At 39.3% G+C, this 27,493-nt stretch overlaps 1 protein-coding gene and 1 long non-coding RNA gene across 2 annotated transcripts; one reads left to right on the forward strand and one right to left on the reverse strand.

Moving 5' to 3' along the window:
• Positions 1-527: 527 nt before the first annotated feature.
• nol6 (nucleolar protein 6 (RNA-associated)) lies at positions 528-27,493 on the reverse strand. The gene is made up of 26 exons (XM_061986627.2): positions 27,338-27,493; positions 20,276-20,479; positions 20,086-20,202; positions 19,816-19,995; positions 19,562-19,730; positions 18,556-18,690; positions 18,304-18,467; positions 18,057-18,177; positions 17,910-17,968; positions 16,988-17,089; positions 16,797-16,912; positions 16,542-16,719; positions 16,323-16,445; positions 16,107-16,255; positions 15,904-15,979; positions 10,987-11,127; positions 10,769-10,886; positions 10,514-10,668; positions 8,903-9,066; positions 8,637-8,789; positions 8,422-8,519; positions 8,150-8,274; positions 3,252-3,341; positions 2,968-3,168; positions 1,018-1,119; positions 528-922 (listed from the first exon to the last, which is right to left on the reverse strand). The coding sequence occupies exons 1-26, from the start codon at positions 27,374-27,376 to the stop codon at positions 773-775; spliced, it is 3,429 nt and encodes a 1,142-aa protein (XP_061842611.1). The 5' UTR covers positions 27,377-27,493; the 3' UTR covers positions 528-772.
• LOC133623380 (uncharacterized) lies at positions 7,452-7,871 on the forward strand. The gene is made up of 3 exons (XR_012050750.1): positions 7,452-7,584; positions 7,655-7,759; positions 7,831-7,871. It is a non-coding gene; the product is annotated as an uncharacterized lncRNA (long non-coding RNA).

Below are 27,493 nucleotides of genomic sequence, written 5' to 3' on the forward strand. Positions count from 1 at the left end.
CAATGACCCCAAACACACGTCAAAAGTGGTAAAGGAATGGCTATATTTCCCTTCCCAAAGTCCTGACTTAAACGTGTGGACAATGCTGAAGAAACAAGTCCATGTCAGAAAACCAACAAATTCAGCTGAACTGTACCAATTTTGTCAAGAGGAGTGGTCAAAAATTCAACCAGAAGCTTGTGGATGGCTACCAAAAGTGCCTTATTGCAGTGAAACTTGCCAAGGGACATGTAACCAAATATTAACATTGCTGTATGTATACTTTTGACCCAGCAGATTTGGTCACATTTTCAGTAGACCCATAATAAATTCATAAAAGAACCAAACTTCATGAATGTTTTTGTGACAAACAAGTGTGTGCTCCAATCACTCTATCACAAAAAAATAAGAGTTGTAGAAATGATTGGAAACTCAAAACAGTCATGACATTATGTTCTTTACAAGTGTATGTCAACTTTTGACCACGACTGTATATATAAGACATATGGGTGAGGACATTAAAGTAACAGTATCAGAAAAATGTTTGATATTGCAAATGAAAAGATAATTGCTGTTGAAATATATATATTTTTCTCATGTCAACGATTGAAATAATTAGGCAGACATAGCTTACCAATCCTGTGTGTGTGTATATTTATTAGACATGATGCAGCTTCTTCAAAAACAGTCTTTTTTTTTTTAGTTGTGGTCTTATAAGCGAACACAGCAAAAGGATCAATACATGTGTGTTTTGAGGAAAAGTCCAACACGAGAATCAAGTGGATTTTTCAGACTAAAATGACCATCTTTCAGTCTTGGCCTCCACTGATTTGACCAAATCCTGTCCAATGATCCTGAAGTCCTCCAGTATAGCTTCCACAGTAGGAAACGTTTTTACTTTGCCGTCAGTTACCTCTACACTCCTGGCAGACATCTGGGACGTCTACAGGAAACGATGCAGATTTATCAGTTAGTTGTTTTTTATTAGTTTGTCAACTTTTTTTTAGCTGCGTTACAGAGCAATGGCAAGTGTTTTACCTTAAAGGGCATTGGGACAAAGGACTTTGGCTTCCATAGAACGGCGATCACCCTTCCTCCGTAGGGATCACAGAAGAAGAGGGCCAAGTCTCCAAAAGCATCCTTGGAAAAATGGGGCAATCTATTAATTTAATATTTTAAACAAACTGCAAGCAAATTTAATGAATAAGTGTGTAAAAAAATATACACAGTGTAGCCAGAATACATTCAATATATTAGCAGGGGCGTATTTAGTCATTTGGGGGCCCGAGGCAAAACGACTGTGGTCACTGGGGCCCTCTACTAACCAAAGATGACATGCTAATTGACCATGTTGTTACAAACTAACATGCATGTGAAAGCTGAGTTTCACTGATCCAAACACTTTTACTGTAATTGAAAGGAAATTAGGAACATTAATCAATATTTAATAATGAGTACGTCATTTTACCAAGATAATTTTGTTAGGGCAGCTGGAACTAATGTGATTCGAAGCGTTATTACTGTAAAGGAAGAAAGTGTGTGACTGGTGAGAAAAAGAGAGCTCTTGGTGGTGGCCATGTTTGAACAAGACAAGACTTTAGAAAAAAAAACTGCCTCTCGAGTTCCTACCTGCTGAACATGCACTATATCTTGCCAGGCAGAACCTCAGTTACAACAGTTCATCATCTGGAACGCTTTAATACTCACATAGTTGTGATGAAAAGCATCAGTTTCCACTTGTATCCTGCACTGATGTAAACCGAGCACCGGTATTTTTTGGTACCGGTTCCTAATTGGGTGGGTCCAAAAAGGCTGTTAAGAAACGACACAACTATCTTTTTTTTAATTCCAGCTGATGTCGTAATTATGACACGATGTCACATTCACCTCGGGTGCAGGCTGCCACGCATAAAAAAAGACACAGGTAGGATCTGATAATCAGCTTGGAGTAATCACAAATAAGGAAGCAACCCCACACCAAGTGTGTCACACAACAATATTTCCTCCTCAAATGTCCTTTAAAGTCTAATAAGAGTTAGTGTCTTTACTTAAGAGTCCCGACTGCCACTACCACGCTTCATCAACCGTCATTCTAGCGATCCAGTAATCCACAGGCCAATATCAAATTAATTAAGAAAAAGTGAAAAATTGGAAGACTTCACTGCTGCGATGTTACATGACGTTGGTGGTGTACAACCTCTTGTGCTAATAAAAATTGTCATGAAAAGTGTGTGTTTTCACATCTTTATTTACATCAATAACATATAGTATTGATAAGATTACCAATGAATGCCAGTGTCGATAAGGAATATTGATATTGTTATCGGTATCGCAAAAATCTTAACGATAAACACCCCTACTTGATAGCATACACTCGGTGTCATAGAAAAAAATGGGCACCTTGCATAGTTTTGATAAAAACGGTTTGCTTCTTCTCCACTCCACTTGAGTTACTCTGCTGAAAATTTTTATTTCCCCTCGGGGATTAATAAAGTATTTCTGATCTGATTTCTAATTTCATGTTTATAAAAACCTCTAATAGAAGTTTTGGACGGTCTTTTGGAATCAAGTCTGCACATGTGCAGTAACATGGAATGGGGAAGCTGACAAAGACGATCATGATTCATTAAACATTTTAATGTATTTTAAGCGCACAAATTAAGACAAAAAAATAAACAAATTTGGATCTCAGGACCCCAGAAAACTGCCTGTGTTCTCCTAATGGTAAGTATGTCCCTGCCTATTAGCAAGGATTAGAGAAGTAGAAATGTAATTGTTTTCATACATAAGTTCCTTGTGTTTTTTGTAAGCATTTTCCTTGTTTGTAGTTTAGCCTGTTGGCAAGCTGCTGTAAATCACTATAAAAACATTCTAGACTAATATCCCAGCTTGAAAGCCTTCCTGCCTACCACAATGCACCTCATGGAGACCCCAACCCGCCCCTTTCTTGGTACACAAACTGTGTTCCTGAAAGATGTCAACACTCACCCGCAGCTCTGCCAGGTAGAGGCTCACAGGGTTGTAGTCGACGACGGGCATCATCCCACCTGAGTGAGGCTTGCTGCCGGGGACCACGCCCCTGTTGAAGTTGAGGTGGGGACGGTCCACCGCCTGGCCGAGCAAGGGGACCTGCCTGGGGTTCAAGTGGATCAGCACATCGTAGGCATCTAGAGGAGGACGCAAGGCCACCTACGCATTCAAGTGGAAACATATTCAAGCTTGTTATACTGGGAGTGAAAGCATTAGACAGATGTGATTTCCCCGAAACTAACCCTGACATCTTGTATTTGACCACCATCCATCAGCTGATGTTCCAGAACTTTAAGACTCTCGGCCGCCACCAGAATCACACGTTGCATCATCTGAGAACACACAAAGATGCAAACTAAGATTGTCAAAACTATCGATACGAACACGCAATAATTAATTCGATAACCTGCTTTTCACTATTGTCCTTACCAAATACTGTACAAAACTTTTTTCAAGAATAAAGAAGAATGCCTGCTGTCATTAATGAGCCAGTGTTCTCCATATATTTACTTAATCATAGAAGCATGTCACAAATGTGGATTTGGCACTTCCGGTTCACTCTCACTCACCAACAAATTATAATGGAACTATAACTATAGGTGGGGCCTAAATCCGCTTCACAACACACTGGTTTGGCAGAGAATAAGACATAGCAGAAAAGATCTGTGATGCACTTTCGCTACTTTGTCACTATATTTAGCAAATAGAGATACTTATCAAAACTGAAAGGGAGGTGCATCTTGTGTCATGCATTTATTCTGTAATCAAATCCAAGTACCGGTAGTCATGAAAGTATTTGCTGTGCAAGTGAGCGCCAGTGGAACGGAAATCTGCCACCACAAGCCCAGGATGTGTGCATTACTACAGCATGCAGAAAACCTCCAGAAGCGAGCAATCCAACTTACGTGCTAAGAAAACACATCTTAAAGACACTCTTCTGTCATTTTGCAACACTATAAACACCACTGCTTTATGTATTTCACCAGGAAGGCAAAGTGTGGCCTGGTGTTTGATGAGCTGAATGCAATAATTAATCAATAATTAATTCTGTATCAATTTGTTACCCCCAAGAGTCGAATCAAATCATGTGGTGCTCAAAGATTCACAGCCCTACAATATTGTTTCATATATTTGAAGGTTCCACTGCACTGCTTTTTTTTTAGAATGTAAAAGAGTTGACATTCGTTATTTATGAGTATATTTATAAGCATGGTATTGTTTGTTTTGATATACTGGGAGGTTATAGACCACTGCTGTTCTTTTTGGAATGTATACTTACCTCTTGGCAGCTGATACTGCAAATTAAAATATGTGCAAAAAGATAACGATGTTGAAATACAGTCATCTTAAAGGGGAACTGCAGGTTTTTTTTATTTTTTTATGTTGACTATTATTCACAATTACTGTCAAATTAATGCCCTGTTGTATGCCTAAATTGAGCAAAATACGTATTGTTATTATAAATGTGCCTGTTCCTACAGCGTGTATCTCAAACGATTATGGAAGCTTTTGTATGTTTTTTAGAACGCTTTGTAGGCGGAACATAGCTACTCCCATTGGCTTTATAAGTTAGGTGACTTTTGCTAACGTTTATTTACAAGTTAAAATGCACAAAAAAAAAAGAAAAATATATGTCTAAGGATTGTGAATGATAGGCACATTTTCCAAAAAAAGTGCAGTTCTCCTTTAAATACTTGACACTTTGAAACACTTTTCAATAAAGTAGGGAATTTAAAAAGCACCTGGGTCGAGTTGTAACATTTTTTTTTTTATCATGGTATCAAGAATCGCGGAGATTAATAGACATCAAATGACATTCTGGCATTGTGATAACCCTAATACAAACAAAGCATTGCAAGGACTATGCTAATGTTTTTTATCTTTTAAATGGCACAATGCATTAAGATCTTAATTCACAAGTTGAGTCAGACAGGAAATTTGCCCAATAAAGTTCCCAAGGTGAATTTTTTCACAAACCTTTGCTGTATGTGTTTCAACTCGTCTTGGGAGAAACACATTAGCATCAAAGGAGGTGACGCAATTTGTGATCAAACCTAAGCCCAATACTGTGGTAAATACTTTGGTAAAATGATTATACTTGTACAGTGCTTTTCTGCCTTCACTTTCACCTACTGATGGGACAGCATCAAGAACACCTGGGGGTTCTTCGACATGGTCACAGGGGGACTGAAGATCGAATCCGCAACCACTGGTTTGGGGGCCAACCACTCTACCACCTGTAAACTGCACTAATACATTGTTGGTGGCGACTGTATTTTTACACTTGCTTCAAAAATTTAAAATGTTGAAATGTTAAAGAAAGGGGCCCCATTATGCAAAACCAATTTTTCTTACCTACAAATGTTTTTTGTGTAATTGGGACCCCCATAAATGTGAAATTAAATCATGGAGGCCTGGCAGAGATATTTATAAAACAATCTGTACTTCTTCCAAACTTGCTCCAAACGAGTCGTTTGGAATTCAAGACTTGAGTGACATGTTTTGCCTTCGTTATTGCACATCAGTGGATATCTTCATACGTGGTAGAGGTATACCTAAAGAGCTCTGTGCAAGTCAGCCCTTTTTATTTAGTTGTAGTCAATAAGTTTCTTATTTTTGTCTGTCCTCTTGTTGTGCGGCAAACTGGCGTGTACATGCACATACATGCATGCTAAAATCTTCCAGCGTTGTCTAATAAAAATTAGCGTATAGTTGTAACTTATATATTTCAGTAAAGCTCTAAAAACTACTACATGGCAGACGGGGAGGAGACTGTTGGGCGGTATAGCTCGGTTGGTAGAGTGGCCATGCCAGCAACTTGAGGGTTCCAGGTTCGATCCCCGCTTCCGCCAGCCTAGTCATTGCTGTTGTGTCCTTGGGCAAGACACTTTACCCACCTGCTCCCAGTGCCACCCACACTGGTTTAAGTGTAACTTAGATATTGGGTTTCAATATGTAAAGCGCTTTGAGTCACTGGAGAACAGCGCTATATAAATATACTTCACTTCACTTATTTACTTCGCCATGTAAATAAGACAAAACGGTGCATTCTAAAGAGACAGTAAAAGCAGTGTAAAGATGGTCTGTAAAACAAAATGTACGCAACATTTTGACCAAAAAATACAATTACATGTTATGTATACCAGAGGTTCTTAACCTTTTTGGCCTCGGGGTCCACTTAAAAAGTTAACACTGTATTAGTACCGGTAATCGTACTCTTGATTTAATTGTATTCAATTATTTTATCTAACATACTTACCGTTTACAACCTTGTCAAATGATATGAAACCATTTGTTAATCACAAATATTATTTATTTAACACTAAACATTAGGCTTAGGTCAGGCGGATTAGGAAAATAAGTACTAACCAAATATACTGCAAATAACTGACGAAAAATAAATATAAATATAATTATGTTATAAAATAATGTTGATGCAAAAATAAATACGATAATTTAATAATAAATCTGTTTCCTAACAAACTGTCAAAAGATTGTAAATAAAAACACAGCTTCCCCACTTAAGTCATAATTTTTGGGCTTAAAGAAACTTCTCTATGACTTTAGTTCCAGACTTGTTCTGTTTTTTTGAGATTGTCATTACTGCCACAAGTGGTGGAAAAGTGTATTACAATTGATACGGACCACAGCTGAGAAACATATTTTTTGCGGCCCAAAAATGGGCCCCAGCAGTATGGTTAAAAAACTCTGATGAAGACAGCAAGGAAGTGTTTTGAATGTAGAAAAAACATAATATAACCGGTCTATAGATGTTCTCATTCATCCCTGTCATTGTATTCTCAGGGCATTCAATCGACGAGATCTGACAAATCTAAGTCTATAAGCATGAAACTGACGAAGCCTCCTTGGATGAGAGGCAAAACGTCTTTGAAGCAAACCAAACAGTTCAGTTGCGATCGATTTAATGCCCTGAAAACAAAATACACTCTCTTTAAAACATTGAGGGTTTTATGATGGCAACCGTTTAGGAATAGATTCTTAATATTTTCTTTGTGAAATATTGGTTCAAATGATCAACAGATGTACCTTTAAGGTTCCAGCCAATAGTTTCAGCACATCAGTCTTCCCCCTAAAAGCCATTTGTTATGACTGATACACTTATTTTAAAATATCAGCCTTTTTGCCATTGCAGTGTGTTGAAAATGTACTGAAGTTCTATCGGAGGACCTGCACGTGTTACCACACAATAGAGTGTGGTAACCATCTAATTCAATCAATTAATAATTATTATTCAGTGACCATTATGTTGACAAGCCCACAGGACGACGCCTCATCAGAACGTCACAAAGCCTGAAGTTCCTGCCCTCTGGCACCTTTATAAGGAGAGGATGCTAGGAGGCTCGTTGCTCGTGTTCTGGGGGAGAGTAAAGTGAAACAAGGGAAGCTTATCTGGGTCAGCTACGCACTATGACAGTCCGCTGTGTATACCTTTTCTGCATACTGGTGTATGCCACTGGACCCTTATATTGCAACGCCCTGATCCAGATGGAGGAATATAAAGCTAAACATTTGCGATATTTTGTTACCATGGAGGACGACAACAAAAAGCAACTGGTGAGCTCACTACTTAAAAGTTCTGATTAGCCATGTAAACTAATTATTTTTTTTGATGATGAATCTTAAGGGAACTTTCTAACAATTCCAGATCAATGATTTACATGATGTTTTGGAAAGACTTCAGACAAATCAACTTGCATCCTTCAGAAAAAAACATGGCCACCTGCCAATGGTATGTGATGCAGAGTATACCTCTAACTGACACTAATACAACTATATCTAAATGGTGTATTGTTTGTCCAGTGTGATCCAGGAGACCAATGTGCACTAAGGAAAGGCTCCAGGATTGGGAAGCTGTGTGACTGCTCCCTGCCAAGAACATGCAACTCTTTCCTACATCGTTGTCTATGATACTCTCTCTTCTTATATCCAATGACTAAACAAGGTTTGGCAGTTCAAACTTATGTATCCATATTTGTTTTCCATTGTATCTGTAATTTTACACACTATGTACATACTAATGCTTTGTTAAACTGTGCTATATCAGTGTGAAAGTACCAATGTTTCATTTAATAAATGAGTTATGTGTGTAGTTTGCTCTTGTTTTTGTTTGTCCACTGACCTGGATAGTCGGTGCTTGCTTGGTCCAGATCGACACATTTTTGTCTTTGGGTGTCGCTATAAACATGACAGGCAGAGACTCCCTGGAGGCCAAGAAGTAATTTTTGATCTCTGTGTAGTCAGCCGCTACACGTGACGAGAGGAGGACAACAATCGGAACGTCAGTGCTAGGAATGGGCAGGATGTTAAAATATGTCAGATGTGTAAATAAAAGGAGGTCAGCAGACGTTTGTTTTGCACGAAGCGGAAAGGAATATGTGTGAGGGTGCTTGCCTGTGAGCTGCTTGTTGAGGTTGACGACCAGCGGGTTGTTCCTCCAGTCAAAGGAGGAGAGCAGATGAAGGAAGCGCAGGAAGCCCACCTGAGGAGAACTGAGGGGACCGGGAAAATTAAATTCACATGACCGACATAGCTAAAAAGAAGGTCAAATAAACAGAAACAAGGCTGAAAATAATACTTTTTTAAAAAGGTAGGGGGAGTATAGTTACCCAGGAGGGGTGAAGGGTGCAGGGTGCAGAAAGAGGGACGCCACTAGGAGGTCTGCTGCGTCCTCTGTTATGGCTTCGCTGAAGAGCTGCGCCCCCAGCCAACGCTTGGCCAGGCGGCACACTGCCCCAAAACACGGGTGTTGCTGCTGGACCCTGACAGCAAAGACAAGTAAAAAGCCATCAATTTTGTACACCCGTAATTATAGTCTTTTACACAGAATTGCGGTTTAAAAACTAAAATAGAAGCATTCAGCATGTAGTTTTACCCATGCAGTGTGCTGGTTATTAGAGGCCTGTGTACGGTCGTCATCTCCAAGCTCTGAGCATCCTCATTGTCCCGCACAACCAGCATCCCCTCAGGGTTTACAGTCTCCCTCAGCACTTGGGGCTCTCGGTGGTATGCAACCTGGATGCGGAACACCAAGCCATCCTAGAATGACAGGTGATGATGATATTTTTATCATGCATACAGTTACAATATGATACTCATACAACATGTCCAAAAGGAGTTGGAAGAAGCAGATCTTATTTAATCCTATTTGAATTATGTGTACAATTACTGTATGATTAATGGTGTAAAATAGTTTTGTCAAGTCAAAGTAACAACACTGCAACTGTACAATGTTTACAATCTATTGCATTAGTACTTTCCTCCGTTATTTCGATTAATGCCATCAATGATGAAATGTTGGCTCTGTATTGGTTGTCCGCAAGCATTTCATATTTGTCAAATCTGCTGATGAAATTATTTTAGAACATTTTGGAAGCTCGTGTTTGTCTCCCGTCTTATAAATTGATACATTCATTATTTACCTGTTTGAAATGACAGGTTTTAAATGTACTTTAATGTTTCAGAGATCTCCTTAATAACCTGTTTTTAATCATTTCCATATCAATTGAGGTCTTGGATTTACATTTAATCAAAATTGCGATTATTTCCTCTTCTGTCATGTCAGTGAGGAACATCGAATTGGGAATTTGGTCTATGGTATCGTTCAAGTCCTCGATGCACAAATGTTCTGGAATCTTTTCTGACATATCTGGCCTAATATTTATGAAGGAGTTAATTGAAGCTTTCAACTACTTTGTTCGTAATGTCATTTTCTACTTTCCATCTGAAAAGTAATGAGTGTAATTTTTCTTAATGATTAGGTTTCCCCATGTTGCTCTTATGTTGTTTTTGGTGGGTTAATCTTTCCTACATGCTCGTAAGATGCTAGTGAGCTTGTTTTTATACATTTATACTTTTTTTTTTGCCTCAATCAATCTTTGTGTTGTAAATGTGCTATATATAGTATTTTTTTGTTACAATCCCTTTGTCATCCATGGCTGTTATTTCTTCTTCTGCTTCTTAATGCCAAAAGGTATGTTCATGGACAATGTTTGTCATAAAGCATCATAAGAATAACAATAAAAATGCCATATGCTTCATGTACGTCATTTGCATTGTAAAAATTGTCCCAACGTTGTCTCTCAGATCAATTTTGATAACATTTATACTTTTCTCTGTGCATATTCTTCTAGATACCTTTTTGTCAACCATGTTTCTCTTCTTGAAATGTTCGTCATAGATTGTAAAAACTGGTCGATGATCACTGATATTAGCGGACCACTTCAAGTATTTTTATCAAAACCATTAGTAAATATATTATCAATAAGCGTGGCACAGTGTATATCTGCTTGGTCTTGTAATTTTAGGATATAAACCCTTGCTGTACATTGTATCTATGAAGTCGCAATTGCCTTTTGCTTCATAGGGTTCAAAAGATCCATGTTGAGGTGAGACCAAATAAAAGAAAACAATTACACACTTACAGATTGCAAAATTATGTCTGAAAGATAAATGGACCTCAATAAAAACTAAATAACGTAAGTACCTTCCAGACATCCAGGTGTGTGGCGTAGGGTCTGCATGTGTAGTTGTGCTGCATACTGAGTAATTCCGCAAGGCGGATGTGGAAGGCAGCTCTGATGTGGCGGATGGCGTTGCGGTCGTGAGGCCACTTTCCACTCCCCTCCATGTGACAGATCACTGCAGGTTTACCATATGTATAAATTCTCGTGGCGCTTACACAGAGCACACAACGCCTAATATGTTTTGTTCAAAACGTTAATGTAGTTAACCTACGAACCTGTGATGGGGCTGACGTATGCAGGGCAGGGTTTATCCTCCTTTGGCACCAATGACTGAAAAGCTATTTCTTTGTGGAAGAAAGAGAAGTCAAACTTCAGTGGCACCGGGGGGAATACCTGCAGAGCACAGCAGAAATGTCGGAATATTAATTTACGTTTAAACAATGCAAGTTGATCTGGGTCGGATATGAAGCGCTATGAGGTGAGAGATGTTTACCTGTGTGTATCGGAGTGCTGGGTGAGCTCCTTGCACGGACGTAATAGAGAGAGGCAGACCGTCAAGTTTCCAAAGTTTTCTGCTTAGGTCATCAAAGGATTGAATCACATGCAAACTTTCCTCCTCGCCAGTACTTGGCACCTTGAGAACATACAGACAAAGGGCAACATTTAGCACAACTGCACATTTAAATGAGATTCAATACATTGGCTGTAATAAAATAGTGTATGTGGTGATGTACTACTACACTGTATCATATTTAGTAATTTTTTATGTTCTATTTTGTATCAATACATTATCGATAAGGTTGCGAAAACATTACAAACACAGCAAACTGCAGGGCTGTTTTGCAACACAATGCAAACACCAATAACAAAGTAAATCATTTGGACATAGGCAATAAAGAGAGGGTCTTATTTCCAATATTTAAAAACTCATGGTATACAACAACTTTGTTTAACTTTAATAATTTGGAGTGCATGGAAAAACAAACGTAACTTTTTTTGACCACATGTTTCTTCTTATTGGATTACACAGCATCAATAGAATGCTGTGTAAAAATGTGCTCTTCCAGCACTGCCCAACCATCATGGAATGCTAGTGACGTGACCTGCATTAGATTTGCACGATATAGATGATATAGAATATAAATTTGGCCGACAATAGAGCTTTTAATAGTATTGTGTTAATACTTGTTGATACATTCTAGCTATGTTCGGCAAATTCGACTTCGGCCAGCGAACAAACGCATCCTCAACGCAGTGTAGCGTTCACGCTAGTAAGCTCGGGACGAACGTCCCTCAACATTGCAAAACCACTTCGAAGTCAGCAATATTCGCCCCCATGGAGGCAAATAAACAAAATGTCTTACTGGTATTGTGACTGGATGACAAGGAATAGCTAAACATGCTACATTACACACCATAGGAGCCTATGCTCCCCGCGAGCTAGAGCTCTTGAGTGTCAAATAAAAGTGGACAGCTTGATACAAACATCGACAGTATTAGAATATGGCCAATACTACAGTGGTTATCTCAATATCTTAATAATCACAAAAGTTTCTGGACAAAAGAGGGCTTTAAGGGCAAAAACCAAAAATTTACATCAAAGCCAATATTTTAATAATTGTATTTATTTATTGTCATTGCTTTCAGGAAGACAATGAAATGCAGTTTAGCAGAACCGGAGATCGCAGCATCACATTTAAAATAATAGGGCACAGAATAAAATATATATAATATAATATATAAACCATGTCAAGTTGTTGTCATGGTTTAGACTTAGACTTCCTTTTATTGTCATTCAAATTTGAACTTTGCAGTACAGATAAGAACAACATTTTGTTGCATTAGCTCATGGTAGTGCAGGATAAAAAAGCAATAAGGTGCAGATGTAAATAAATAGATTACTGTACAGATAAATATATATCCACGTTTATGGATGTATGTTATATTGTCTTTATATTCCAGCGAGTTAATCCATTTTTGGGGGAAATTGAGGGGATTATTTTAATGCGTTCAAAAGTCTTACGGCCTGAGGGAAGAAGCTGTTAAGGAAACATGGAGGTTCTGCTACGGAGGCTGCGGAACCTCTTTCTAGAGTCCAGCAGTGAAAACAGTCCTTGGTGGGGGTAAAAGGAGTCTCTGCAGATTTTCTGTTTACGCTGTCATCCTGTGTTTTTGTCTAATTATAAATGTGATTAAAATGTAATCATTCAATGATCTTGAAAATTTGAAGTATCAGTACCAGCATTGGTCATTGGTACGACCAATACTGCCCCTGTAGCTACTTGGTATTGGATCAATACCAACATTTGTGGTATCTCCCAAAACTAATGTCAAGTATTCAAACAACAGAACAATAAGTTCTTATTACATTTTAATTGGAGTGTAGATGGAACCATGTTACAATAGAAAGTAACCATAAAAATAACAGTAAATAAGTAAGTAGATTAATAATAGGTTTGGACAAAATAATACAACCAGCAATGTTACCACATACGTCAGCAGCCAAATTAGGAGCCTTTGATGAATGTCCTTTGATGTTTTGAAGTGGTTCTATTATGCCAAATAATATACTGTGATATACAGTACAGGCCAAAAGTTTGTACACACCTTCTCATTCAATGTGTTTTCTTAATTTCATGTAGAATGTCACTGAAAGCATCAAAATTATGAATGAACACATGTGGAGTTATGTACTTAACAAAAAAAAGGTGAAAAAACTGAATACATGTTTTATATTCTAGTTTCTTCAAAATAGACATCCTTTGCGCTGATTACTGCTTTGCACACTCTTGACATTCTCTCGATGAGCTTCAAGAGGTAGTCACCTGAAATGGTTTTCACTTCACAGGTGTGCTTTATCAGGGTTGATTAGTGGAATTACTTGCTTTATCAATGGGGTTTAGACTAGGGATGTCCGATCCGATATTTGGATCGGATCGGCTGCCGATACTTGCCAAAAAATGCGTATCGGCAAGGCATGGGAAAATGCCGATCCAGATCCAGTTTAAAAAAAAAACTCCGGTCCGTGTTTTCCAAGGCACCGATTTAAATAATACATTCCACTTTTCTGCTGCTCCGTAATTTCCATTCCGCATTTTCCAGCACACCTTCAACACATCCACATGTCTGTGAATTCTCACGCAGTTGCTTTTAGCTGCTGGCATTACACGACAGGCTCTTCTCACTCTTTCCTGTGTCTCCCTCTCACAGACAGCAGCGCACCTTCTTACACACGTCACATACTGTCACGACACACGTCACATACTGTCACGTCATACGTCACATACGTATACGTCCTCCCCGAGCAGAGAGGTAGCAGCATGGCTAACGTTAGCTGTGATGCTAGCGCAGCCGTGTGCAATTGCGCACTGTTTAAGCGTCCTCTGCGCATAGCAAATCTATGCCACGCACAAAATCAAATAAAAAAATAAGCGCATAACAATTTTCGACACACGGACACGACAGAGAAAACAGTTTTCGTCATCATTGTTCAAATATTGTGACGTCTGTCGAGACGCTTATCTCCATTCGGTGCCACACGCCCACACCATCAAAATGCTGAGGCAAAAATTTCCAAATCAACACCGTATGAAAAATGTTTTGATTTTTTTAGTTGTGATTTCCTTCTCTGCATGAAAGTTTAAAAGTAGCATTAATGCAGTATGAAGAAGAATGTTTTAATGTAGACATGCAAGCCTTGAAAGAACATTTTGAAAATCAAGACTACATTTCCTGCAAATGGGTGCATTTCTACCCTATATTTTAACTTTAGATTTATTCTCATATCAAACTCTTTTGGCTGTCTTTTTGACACTTACATCCGGCGCCCCCTCCACACCCTGGATTATAAATAATGTAAATAATTCAATGTGATTATCTTGTGTGATGACTGTATTATGATGATAGTATATATCTGATAGTATATATCTGTATCATGAATCAATTTAAGTGGACCCCGACTGAAACAAGTTGAAAAACTTATTGGGGTGTTATCATTTAGTGGTCGGAATATGTACTTCACTGTGCAACCTACTAATAAAAGTCTCAATCAATCAATCAAAACACATAGAATCATCATACTGCTGTGATTATATGCATCAAGTGTTCATTCAAGGCTAAGGCAAAATATCGAGATATATATTGTGTATTGCAATATGGCCTTAAAATATCGCAATATTAAAAAAAGGCCATATCGCCCAGCCCTAGTTCAATGATGCCATTTCTGTTTGTCATGTATAATTTTGTCTATTTTGTGTTTATCCTTGAATAAACAGGTCAGTTTTTTGTTACCAACCATTGTGTATTATTCAAACTCCCCTAATTCAGCTGGCTAGTTGTTATCAAGAGTACTAAAACCCTTTTCAACATGATTCTGACAACTAAGTAGGCTAAATAACTTTAAACTTTAATACATGCTCGGATAGGCCAGTATCGGTCAGTATCGGTATCGGTCAGTATCGGTATCGGATCGGAAATGCAAAAACAATATCGGTGTCGGATCGGAAGTGCAAAAACCTGGATCGGGACATCCCTAGTTTAGACCATCAGTTGTGTTTTAATGAGAAATGGTGTCTAATCTTTTGGCCTGTACTGTATATTGTTATCACAGGAAGCTGCACTATAGAGCAGTGGTCCCCAACCTTTTTTTGCACCACACACCGGTTTTATCTAAGTATTATTTTCAGGGACCGGCTTTCCACTTGTGCCAGATAAATACAGCAAAAATAAGTGCATGAAAAATACAACTCACTATAACGCTGAATTAGTGGGAGCCCTGGGCTTGTTTCTTTGCAATGAGATCCCCAGCAGGTTACCATCAACCTGCTGGACACTGCAGATGGAAATCAGCTTTTGGCTACAATCTGTCACATTTATATTTTATATGTTCAATAATGTGCATTGTATCATACCACAAATACAACAAATGGCAACTTCCTATGAGGAGTTTTATTGTACATCTCTAAACAAGCTTATTGGTGTGTTTAGCGGGACAGGCGAAAGTTAAGTCGGAGAAAATGCAGTCGTTAAATAAATTATTTAATGTTTCTCTGCGGCCCTGTAGCCAATTTGTCACGGACCGTTACCGGTCCCCGGACCGGTGGTTGGGGACCACTGCTATACAGTATATTGCAATAAAGATTTTAGGCAATACTACCCATTCCTAACCTGCATGAGTTCTCACAGCTGAGTAGAGAAACCAACATTAAATTAATCTTCAAATGCATCTAATGAAAACTTGATTATGATGCTGCCTAAAGCCACCGCTGATAATGCGAATGTTTCTTGACCAGGACCTAATTCTAAACTAATTATTTAGAGGCCATACACCTTGAGACTCGAGCAAACTTGGCAATTAATTGAACAGAGGCGTTAGTTGGGACAATAATGGTACAGTTTCAAGTTTTTTTACCTGATTTTTCATCTTGATGACATCGTCAACAATCGCACCCACATAACGCACACAGGACTGTGGAATATCTGCATGCCTGTAAGGACAAGTGACATTGATGTCTCTTATTTTGTATTGACAATGAAGTATCAGGAATTACGAATGCTAGTAGTAGCTGTCTAACAACGCCATAATTAGCAGGGAAAAGCATACATAATACATACAGCAAGAGTATGTGTGTGATGATCTGTTGGGGTACCAGTCGTTTCTGGCACATTGTTTCTCCTTCCCACAGGACGGCCTCAGTGATGGCACCGTCCTGAAAGCGACGCAGCTCCGAGCGTTCGCCCCACAGCTGGCGGAACTCAGCCGCCTATTGAAAGAAAAACCCATCAGAATAACTTGAAAGTCTACTTCTACAATGTTATGTGGCAGGTTACCTTGGGGCTGTCTGCTGGAGGCCCTCTTTCCAAGACGGAGGTTGCCTGTTCAGGCTGTAATAGAAATCCAAAAGAGAGAGGAGGCTGGGCTTTGAACTTTGGGGGTTCACTCTCCAAGGACCACTGCAATGTAATTCACAAACAAACATGCTTATGGAAACTGGTAAGTTAGAAAGACTGAGTAATCTGAGTAAACACAGATAGAGCATTGCCACAAACCTCCGGTTCTGGGGAAAAAGAGTGGGTGAGGAGGCTGATCCTTTGGCCGAGTCCTTTCTGAAGCAGTGACAAAATAAAAGGGAGTGCCGCATGCACATAGTTTCCACTCTGGTCCATTAGCTCATTGAGGAGGTTTAGCTTCTTACAGCTAGACTGCAGTTTGACTAGTTCACACAACCTGGGTGAGACAGAAGCATACCTCAACATTGGAAACTGATCATTTATTCAATAATTACTATTGATTGACAGCCATACTGGAAGACATGGTCACTGGTCCTCATCATGGGTTTGGGGGTCATGAGGAGACTTTGGAAGCCATCCACTGTTGGGTCATCCCAGAACTGCATGGATACTGACGCCTCATGCTGCAGCTGAGATATTTATTTTGGGTGGTCATAACCAGTCGCATCCTTGAATAAACATTATTTTAACAGAACCTAATATACCTTCTTGTAGGTGCACGACGTCATGTCAGCACACATGTTGAGGTGTCCAGACGGGTCGATGAACACAACTTGGAAAGCATTGTGAAAGTCTACCAGTGGTGGCTGTAAAATAAATAAATAAATATAATGAAAAGAGTCACAAACTGCAACATAAATATTGCAAACAAAGAAATAAATGAACTGTAACAAGAGCAGGGATGGGTACCGAATTCCGTTAGTACTACCGGGTACCGACTTACATAAAATCAAACGGTGACATGTTTCGATACCTCTGTTGCACGAGACGTCTGGTTGCAGCCTCGGCACACTGAGCAGGCTTAACTGGACTGCCTTTTGGTAATGTTCCAATTTTAATGTCAACAAAGCAACAAAAAGGCGCTCAAAAGCACAGTAAAACTCCACTTTTTAAAATGTGCTAACTTGATGCTGATTTATATTAGAAATTCCATAGACATGCTAAAAATCAACATTAGCGATATCACCATCTCCAAATTTGGTCATCAAAACTACAATTAAGTTGCACGTTACCATCAAACAGTTGGTAAGTAATAAATATGATACTTACTGTAGCATTCAACAAAAGAAAACCTGGCACATTCAATATAATAGCAAAGACTACTTTTTAGCAAAAGCAACACAATGTAGTCTGTACACTACTGCCATCTAACATCTTGCAATTGCATGCAAAGTGAAAGTATAATACAGTATAGTACTTGCAAATGTGACACAGAAGTGTAAGAAAACAAGATAACTGGACAGCTCAGTGTTACATAAAATTACAAGAAATTAACAAATAACATTAATTAACACATTTGAACCCACACAAAAGAACCAAAAATGGTACAGTTGAGCAGCGACATTAATTCACATGTGAAAAGTACCCATCCCTAAACAAGAGGTTCACGTTTGAAGTATCACTCACTGCTGTGGAGTCAGGATCTTTGGCTAAGCTGATTCCATTCACTGTCAGGTCTGTGGATGCTGGGAATTAGAAGAAAAAGTTGAGCTTTTTGGATTTGTTTTATTGTTGAAATGTGTATCTTTATATTATATGGTCTAGTATCCTTACCCAGAAAGTGTAGGCTGTTTCGCAGTAACTGATAGGATGTCATGGTGTTGCTGATTCTGTGCGTGATCAGAAGGAACGCCAAGAGCATGGAGGCCAGAAATCCGTTAAAACACCCAGCGCCCTGAAATAAAGAAAATTAACAGCACAGGTGTTGTACCTAAGAACTTCACCAAATACCACACTTAGCAAACCTTGACAATGCAACATACAACCACACCGAGTTTAAGAATGCTGAGTGACAAAATACCTGGTCAAGTTCTCGTTGACGCAGCCAGACTTTTAGCAAAGCCACCCCCTCAGGAAAAGCGGAGCACTGAGCACTCACAACAGACAGAAACTGGAGGTGAGCCCTGGGTAGCAGATCCCCGAGAACGGCGCTATTGTAATGGGGAGTCGGAGGTTCATTGATTTCTGGTAAGAAAATAAGCATTAAGAAATAAAAATGCTGGGTAACACACAGGGAGTGAAATGACACAGTAATAATTTGTGATAACCTCACCAGACTCAGTATTGTTCACCCCGGTGTACCAGCCGGTCCTTATGTTATTCATCTGAGGGCGGAAACGACTGGGCTTGAAAAACCCAGGGGGTAGACAAGCATGAAGTCGGACTGTGAAGGCAGACGAGTCTTTACCTAGAGGATAGAGCACAACACATCAAACATTAACTATAACTTTTTTTTGTTGATGTTTTTGTAGAATACAGTGAAAATCTGTAAAATGCACATCAGGTCGAGCAGTAATTGTGTATAATGCTAAAATATCACTGGACATTTTCACCCTGTTAACATTACGCCCTATTTGGAAAATTGTTTCAAAATCTAAACAAATTGGAAGTTCAGCAACGTTATGGAGTGAATTGCGTTTGACAGATGTATTACCACGGCAGAGGGACACCCCACAATTAGGGTTGCACAATATAGACAACATAAATTTGGCCAACGAGATGATAATGCATGTTAATAACATATTCTAGCTGTGTGCCGCATATTTGACACCGACAAACAGACGACTGTGTCCCCAAAACAATATTGCTTCCACGCTAGAGAGCTAGCGGCTAACTAATCCTCGATTCCATGGCTGCAAATAAACAATGTTTCATACAAGTATCACTGAAAGACGAGGAATAGCTTAACATGCTACACTACACACGGTAGGACCTCCCTAGAGCTCTTTATGTAAACAGGGGTGGACGGTAATTATACTAGCAACTATACTAAAAATGATTTCATTTACTACAGTGATCAAATCAATATTTTTTACTATCAATAAAGCATACAATTGTCAATAAAAGCTAAAAAAGAGCACCAAACATTGTGTGCCTTCTTCTGGATGCTACAATACATTATATTGTTATTTTGTTTTCACATAAAAAAAACACTAATTTTTCAGATGCAGTGGCTAATATATTGCCGTGGCGCACCACCACAATCAAATACATTAATGGCAAACCCTGTGTCTGTTATTTACAGGTAGATATGCAATTGACTAGAAGTAAATTAATACCTGGTGGACTCAGCAGTAGAATGGGACGAAGATGATTCCCATGAAGACACGAGTAGGACATGGTTCCTATGTCTGAGCAGGTTGCCAGATACTGAGCCAGACCTGCCAGGTACATCGCTCTTTTCCGAGGATACCTCTGGTTTAAGAAGTCTTTGCCGTGGAGAATAGTCTAAAAACAAAAAATCAATGAAAAGAAGTGCATTGACAAGACAACATAAACTAATAATGAGCACCCAGCATAATGTGTGACTTACAGCTGGGATTGTAACTGCCAGGTCCACCACAACACGTGGTTTGGTGCAGGTACCCAAAGGATAACTTCCAATTGTATCAATAGAAGCGGGAGGTGCCATGTGGAATTTGCCCTTTAGTGTTTTTGGAAGGAGAAGGATTGGAACCTTCACAGCACTAGAAAGCCAAGACAGGTCGTTTACCTGAGACGAAAAAGATTGTGTATGAATATTCAATCAGCGATTGCGATACTATTTTACACAGAGAACCAGATTTGGTCAAATAATTCACACCTCCACCTCTGGAGATTGAGGTACAGCCTGCAGTAGCTTGGTGACTGTCTGAATGAAAGAGTCTATTTGCTGTTTCCTGTGTTCACTCAAGGTAACTTCTTTAAGGAGCTCCTCCATCTGTTAGTGATCATACAATATATACTCAATAATGGTTGTATCCCCCAAAATGTGATAACTCGGGAGGTCTTACCTGCATTTTGAGCAAACTACAGTGAAATAAGCTCTCAGCCTCTTTCAAGTGGTTGAGTTCTTCTGCTGTTGGAGGTTTGTACAGGTGGCTTGTGGACAGCTTCACCCGGTGGAACGTCACCTCCTCATCTTTGCTCTTTTTCATTTGAGACGGTCCAACTTTTTCCTCCTCCTTCATGTCGGTTCTGGATTCAGACCGAATCACCTAACGACCACAACAACATTTAACATCTTACACTCGACAAAACTACCCTGCAAAATATTTTATTAGGAAGGCCTAATACAATACAATATACGTTTTACATTTATCTGTGAGTCTGCCAAACATCTTTTAAATTAATCGAATCGCACACTGATTTTTTGGACGCGCCGATTTCCTGGTCGCTGCCTTGTGATGTCAAATGTGACTCATACGTTGAGTTTGACAAGTGTTTTTACTCAAATTTTCCTTACATTTTATCAATTAAAAATATGTGGTCGTGTGATTCTGTGTTGAGATTTCACCTTAATAATAGTAATAGTAATTGTAGTTTTCAATGTATGATGATTTTTCCTATCCTTTGTTTCATGTGTTACTTTGGAATTTATTAAATATTAATAGTTAACATCATCATCATCATTTCTTTTTATTCCTTTCATGAAAATATATATACAAGCCATATACAGTTGACACTTTCATTGTTTTTTGTTTCTTATACATTTCCATGATCAGAAAGGAGCAGATGGAAGAATGCTATTCTTATATTTATTTGCCCCCTTTTTAACACAAATTATTTAGATGACTTTATAACTGTTCCCTCCACCAACACCCGAACTCCAACATACTTTTAATTTTCGTTTAAGCATTTTCAAAATGACACGTTCCAATCAAAATCAAAAATCAGTTTGATATAATTCCAGTTGTTTCTTTTTGTAACTCCTTTTAAATTCAAAGATATTCTTGCAGCTTTTTAAGTCTTTGTTTAGAGAATTCCATGCTTTCACACCAACTACAGATAAGCACATTTGCTTCAAATTTGTTCGCACTCTTGGATATTTAAAGTCATACGGCCTTCTGTGATTCTCATCTTCCGACGTGAACACAAATAACTTTTGTATGTCCTTTGGAAGAACTTTATTTTTAACTTTGAACATCACTAATAGAGTATGCAATTCTACAATGTCTTTTAGTTTTAATAATCCTGACCTAGTGAAGAGTGGATTTGTGTGGTCTCTATATCCTACTGTAAAAATGATACAAATTGCTCTTTTCTGTGAAAGAAACAAAGGCATTATGTTGCCGTGATATGTATTTCCCCATATTTCTGCACAATAATTGAAATAAGGTAGAATAATTGAGCAATATAACATTCTCATTGTATTATACGGGAAACTGTATTTAACCTTGTTCAAAATAAATAAGCTTTTAGACAGCTTATTTTTCACATGCAATATATGAGTTTTCCATGTCAACTTTTCATCTAAGATGACCCCAAGAAATCTGATTTCAGACACCTTTTCAATTTTCACATTATTTATGGATAAACTAACTTCTATCTTTCTTTTATTACTGAATACCTTAAATTTAGTCTTTTCATCGTTATAACATGCTGAAATCTATTTTGTCTGTTTCTTTGTTTAGCAAGCTTTACAATAATACCAGGTACATTTTAAGAAAGTTATGACATTTTGAAAGTCAAACTTAACAAAAAGTATCAAACCTAAAATCTTCAGCACCACTGACTTTGCATTATAGAAGTTGACTAAACATTTGGTCGTTTTTACCGGTTTTAAAAATTAATAACATTCTTAATATTTATCACAGGACAATTGTATCACTGTATTTTTACAAAACCTGTCTGGTTACACTGGTTTGATGTAAAACCAATATATATTTATGAATATATATCATTTATTAATCAGAAATCAATATTTATAACAAAAATAATTTACAGTCGTGGTCAAAAGTTTATATACACTTGTAAAGAACATAATATCATGGCTGTCTTGAGTTTCCAATAATTTCTACAACTCTTATTTTTATAGATGTGATTGGAGCACATACTATACTTGTTGGTCACAAAAAACATTAATGACGTTTTTTTTTTAAATGAATTTATTGAGGGTGTACTGAAAACGTGACCAAATCTGCTGGGTCAAAAGTATATACCGTATTTTCCGCACTATAAGGCGCACCTAAAAACCACAATTTTTCTCAAAAGCTGACAGTGCGCCTTATAACCCGGTGCGCTTTATTACGATTCATTTTCATAAAGTTTCGATCTCGCAACTTCGGTAAACAGCCGCCATCTTTTTTCCCGGTAGAACAGGAAGCGCTTCTTCTTCTACGCAAGCAACCGCCAAGGAAAGCACCCGCCCCCATAGAACAGGAAGCGCTTCTTCTTCTACTGTAAGCAACCACCCGCCCCCGGAAGAAGAAGAAAAAACGCGCGGATATCACCGTACGTTTCATTTCCTGTTTACATCTGTAAAGACCACAAAATGGCTCCTACTAAGCGACAAGGATCCGGTTCATAAAAAGACGCAATCTCTCCATCCGCACACGGATTACCGTATTTTCCGCACTATAAGGCGCACCGGATTATTAGCCGCACCTTCTATGAATTACATATTTCATAATTTTGTCCACCAATAAGCCGCCCTGGACTATAAGCCGCGCCTACGCTGCGCTAAAGTGAATGTCAAAAAAACGCTGCGCTAAAGTGAATGTCAAAAAAACAGTCAGATAGTTCAGTCAAACTTTAATAATATATTGAAAACCAGCGTTCTAACAACTCTGTCCCAAAATGTACAAATGTGCAATCACAAACATAGTAAAATTCAAAATGGTGTAGAGCAATAGCAACATACCGGTAATGTTGCTCGAACGTTAATGTCACAACACACAACACACAAAATAAACATAGCGCTCACTTTCTGAAGTTATTCTTCATTCGTACCGGTAAATCCTTCGAATTCTTCGTCTTCGGTGTCCGAATTGAAAAGTTGCGCAAGCGTGGCTTCCAAAATGGCCGGCTCCGTCTCTTCGAAATCATCGGATTCAGTGTCGCTGTTGTTGTGCAGCAGTTCTGTGAATCCTGCCTTCCGGAAAGCTCGGACCACAGTTGTGACAGAAATATCTGCCCAGGCATTTACAATCCACTGGCAGATGTTGGCGTATGTCGTCCGGCGTTGTCTGCCCGTCTTAGTGAAGGTGTGTTCGCCTTCGGTCATCCATTTTTCCCACGCAGTTCGCAGTCGTGATTTGAATGCCCTGTTGACACCAATATCCAGCGGTTGGAGTTCTTTGGTTAATCCACCCGGAATGACGGCGAGTGTTGTATTTGTGTGCTTCACTTGTTTTTTGACACCATCTGTGATGTGGGCGCGCATAGAGTCGTATATCAACATGGACGGAGCAGCGTGAAAAAAGCCACCCGGCCTCTTCGCGTAAACTTCCCTTAACCACTCGCTCATCTTTTCTTCATCCATCCATCCCTTCGAGTTAGCTTTTATGATGACGCCGGCTGGAAAGGTCTCTTTTGGCAAGGTCTTCCTTTTGAATATGACCATGGGAGGAAGTTTCTGGCCATTAGCATGGCAAGCTAGAACCACAGTGAAGGACGACTTTTCATTCCCAGTGGTGCGAATATTCACCGTACGTGCTCCCGTTGTATCAACAGTGCGGTTCACAGGAATATCAAAAGTCAGTGGAACCTCGTCCATGTTGATAATGTTCTCTGGCCGGATCTTTTTTTCCGCTATCTTCTTTTTACAATATGCACGGAAAGTAGCCAGCTTTTCTTTAAAGTCGTTGGGCAGTTGCTGTGAAACAGTGGTCCGTGTGCGGATGGAGAGATTGCGTCTTTTCATAAACCGAAAACACCAAGAAGCACCACCTTTAAAATCATCCAGGTGAAGTTCGCTTGCTAGCGTTGTTGCCTTCATTCGAATAGTGATGGTGCTGACACTTCTGCTTGCTGCTCTCTGCTCAACAACCCACTGTTCGAGTTCGTCCTCCAACTGTTGCCATCGTGCTTTGTTCCCTCGGAAGCTCTGTTTTGTCTTCTTTACCTGGCGCAGGTCATCTTCTTGCTTCCTCCACCTACGCACCATTGATTCATTTATGTTATATTCTCTTGCTGCTGCTCTATTTCCGTGTTCTTCGGCATGACTTATTGCCTTAAGTTTAAATTCTGCGTTATAAGCGTGTCGTTTAGTAGGAGCCATTTTGTAGTCTGGTCTTTACAGATGTAGACAAACAAAGGAAATGAAACGAAATATCCGCGCGCTTCTTTTTCTTCCGGGGGCGGGCGGTAGCGCTTCCTGTTCTATGGGGGCGGGTGCTTACCTTGGCGGTTGCTTGCGTAGAAGAAGAAGCACTTCCTGTTCTACCGGGAAAAAAGATGGCGGCTGTTTACCGAAGTTGCGAGATCGAAACTTTATGAAAATTAATCGTAATAAAGCGCACCGGGTTATAAGGCGCACTGTCATCTTTTGAGAAAAATTGTGGTTTTTAGGTGCGCCTTATAGTGCGGAAAATACGGTACTACCGTATTTCACAGCAACTGATATTCCTGTGAACCGCACTGTGGAACGGGAGCACGTACGGTGAATATTCGCACCACAGGGAATGAGAAGTCATCCTTCACTGTGGTTCTAGCTTGCCATGCTAACTTCCACCCATGGTGATATTCAAAAGGAAGACCTTGCCAAAAGAGACCTTTCCAGCCGGCGTCATCATAAAAGCTAACTCGAAGGGATGGATGGATGAAGAAAAGATGAGCGAGTGGTTAAGGGAAGTTTACGCGAAGAGGCCGGGTGGCTTTTTTCACACAGCTCCGAAGGCGAACACACCTTCACTAAGACGGGCAGACAGCGCCGGACGACATACGCCAACATTTGCCAGTGGATCGTAAATGCCTGGGCAGATATTTCGGTCACAACTGTGGTCCGAGCTTTCCGGAAGGCAGGATTCACAGAACTGCTGCACAACAACAGCGACACTGAATCCGATGACTTCGACGAGACGGAGCCGGCCATTTTTGGATCCCACGCTTGCGCAACTTTTCAATTCGGACACCGAAGACGAAGAATTCGAAGGATTTACGAATGAAGAATAACTTCAGAAGGTGAGCGCTATGTTTATTTTGTGTGTTGTGACATTAACGTTCGAGCAACATTATGTTGCTATTGCTCTACACCATTTTGAATTTTACTATGTTTGTGATTGCACATTTGCGTACATTTTGGGACAGAGTTGTTAGAACGCTGGTTTTCAATATATTATTAAAGTTTGACTGAACTATCTGACTGTTTTTTTGACATTCCCTTTAGCGCAGCGTAGGCGCGGCTTATAATCCGGGGCGGCTTATTGGTGGACAAAGTTATGAAATATGTAATTCATTGAAGGTGCGGCTAATAATCCGGTGCGCCTTATAGTGCGGAAAATACGGTATACAGCAATGTTAATATTTGGTTACATGTTCCTTGGCAAGTTTCACTGCAATAAGGCGCTTTTGGTAGCTATCCACAAGCTTCTGGTTGAATTTTTGACCAATCCTCCTAACAAAATTGGTGCAGTTCAGCTACATTTTTTTGGTTTTCTGACATGGACTTGTTTCTTCAGCATTGTCCACACGTTTACCGTAAGTCAGGACTTTGGGAAGGCCATTCTAAAACGTCATTCTAGCCTGATTTAACCATTCCTTTACCACTTTTGACGTGTGACCAGAGCATAATACTACCACCACCATGCTTGACGGTAGGAATGCTGTTCCTGGGATTAAAGGCCTCACCTTTTCTCCTCCAAACATATTGCTGGGTATTGTGGCCAAACAGCTACATTTTTGTATCATCTGACCACAGAACCTTCCTCCAGAAGGTCTTATCTTTGTCCATGTGGTGTCAGATGAAATAAAAATTGAGCTGTTTGGCCATAATACCCAGCAATATGTTTGGAGGAGAAAAAGTGAGGCCTTTAATCCCAGGAACACTAATCCTACCGTCAAACATGGTGGTGGTAGTATTATGCTCTGGGCCTGTTTTGCTGCCAATGGAACTGGCGCTTTACAGAGAGTAAATGGGACAATGAAAAAGGAGGATAACCTCCAAATTCTTCAGGACAACCTAAAATCATCAGCCCGGAGGTTGGGTCTTGGGCGCAGTTGGGTGTTCCAACAGGTCAATGACCCCCAAACACACGTCAAAAGTGGTAAAGGAATGGCTAAATCAGACTACAATTAAGGTTTTAGAATGGCCTTCCCAAAGTCCTGACTTAAACGTGTGGACAATGCTGAAGAAACAAGTCCATGTCAGAAAACTAACAAATTTAGCTGAACTGCACCAGTTTTGTCAAGAGGAGTGGTCAAAAACTCAAGCTGGATGGCTACCAAAAGCGCCTTATTGCAGTGAAACTTGCCAAGGGACATGTAAGCAAATATTAACATTGCTGTATGTATACTTTTGACCCAGCACATTTGGTCACATTTTCAGTAGACCCATAATAAATTCATAAAAGAACCAAACTTCATGAATGTTTATTTGTGAAATTGTGACCAAAAAGTATGTGCTCCAATCACTCTATCACAAAAAAATAAGAGTTGTAGAAATTATTGTAAACTCAAGACAGCCATGACATTATGTTCTTTACAAGTGTATGTAAACTTTTGACCACGACTGTATATGTATGTATCTATGTTTATAATGTAAATATCTAATTATTCTTAGTTCATTCAGTTATTAGAACTTACATTGTTCTCTTTAGTTTTTTTTAAAACGATATCTACTTTTGTAAACTACATTTTGCTGTACTTTTTGTTGATCATTTGCTTGTTCTTTACTGAAATAGTGATGAATGACAGAAACAAGTTAACTATCTGCGGCCATTGCTGTTAGATGTAAATAGGCCACATAGTGTGACTCATATATAGCAGTTTAAGAGTCGGAATATTTTGTTTACTGACTAAAAAGTACAGAAACCCTACATTTAAAGTAGAGTGCAGATAACATTCTGTGGATACGCGACGAGAGGCTAACTTCGTGAGCTGCAGCATAGATTAGGACAAATAAAATGTGACCTTACCTCTAAAGGTGCCTCCTCAATTGCACGTTTCTTTTTCATGTTTAATCCGCACCGAAGCTGGAGTTTAATATAATAATTTGATGTTTATCGACAGTGTGGCCACTGTGTGCTGCCGTACACATGTGCGAGGGTGACAGAACCGTGCTGGTCAGCCAA

The sequence above is a fragment of the Nerophis lumbriciformis genome, linkage group LG12 (assembly GCF_033978685.3).
Source record: "Nerophis lumbriciformis linkage group LG12, RoL_Nlum_v2.1, whole genome shotgun sequence".
Taxonomy (NCBI): domain Eukaryota; kingdom Metazoa; phylum Chordata; class Actinopteri; order Syngnathiformes; family Syngnathidae; genus Nerophis; species Nerophis lumbriciformis.

Bases quoted from the DNA above. Each gene is read 5' to 3' on its own strand.
- nol6 (XM_061986627.2), bottom strand. From the start codon at position 27,376: ATGAAAAAGAAACGTGCAATTGAGGAGGCACCTTTAGAG. The intron at 16,446-16,541 runs GTTTGTGGCAAT...ATTACATTGCAG, and splicing joins CTTTTTCCCCAGAACCGGAG to TGGTCCTTGGAGAGTGAACC. The intron at 16,256-16,322 runs GTAACCTGCCAC...TTCTTTCAATAG, and splicing joins CTCCAGCAGACAGCCCCAAG to GCGGCTGAGTTCCGCCAGCT.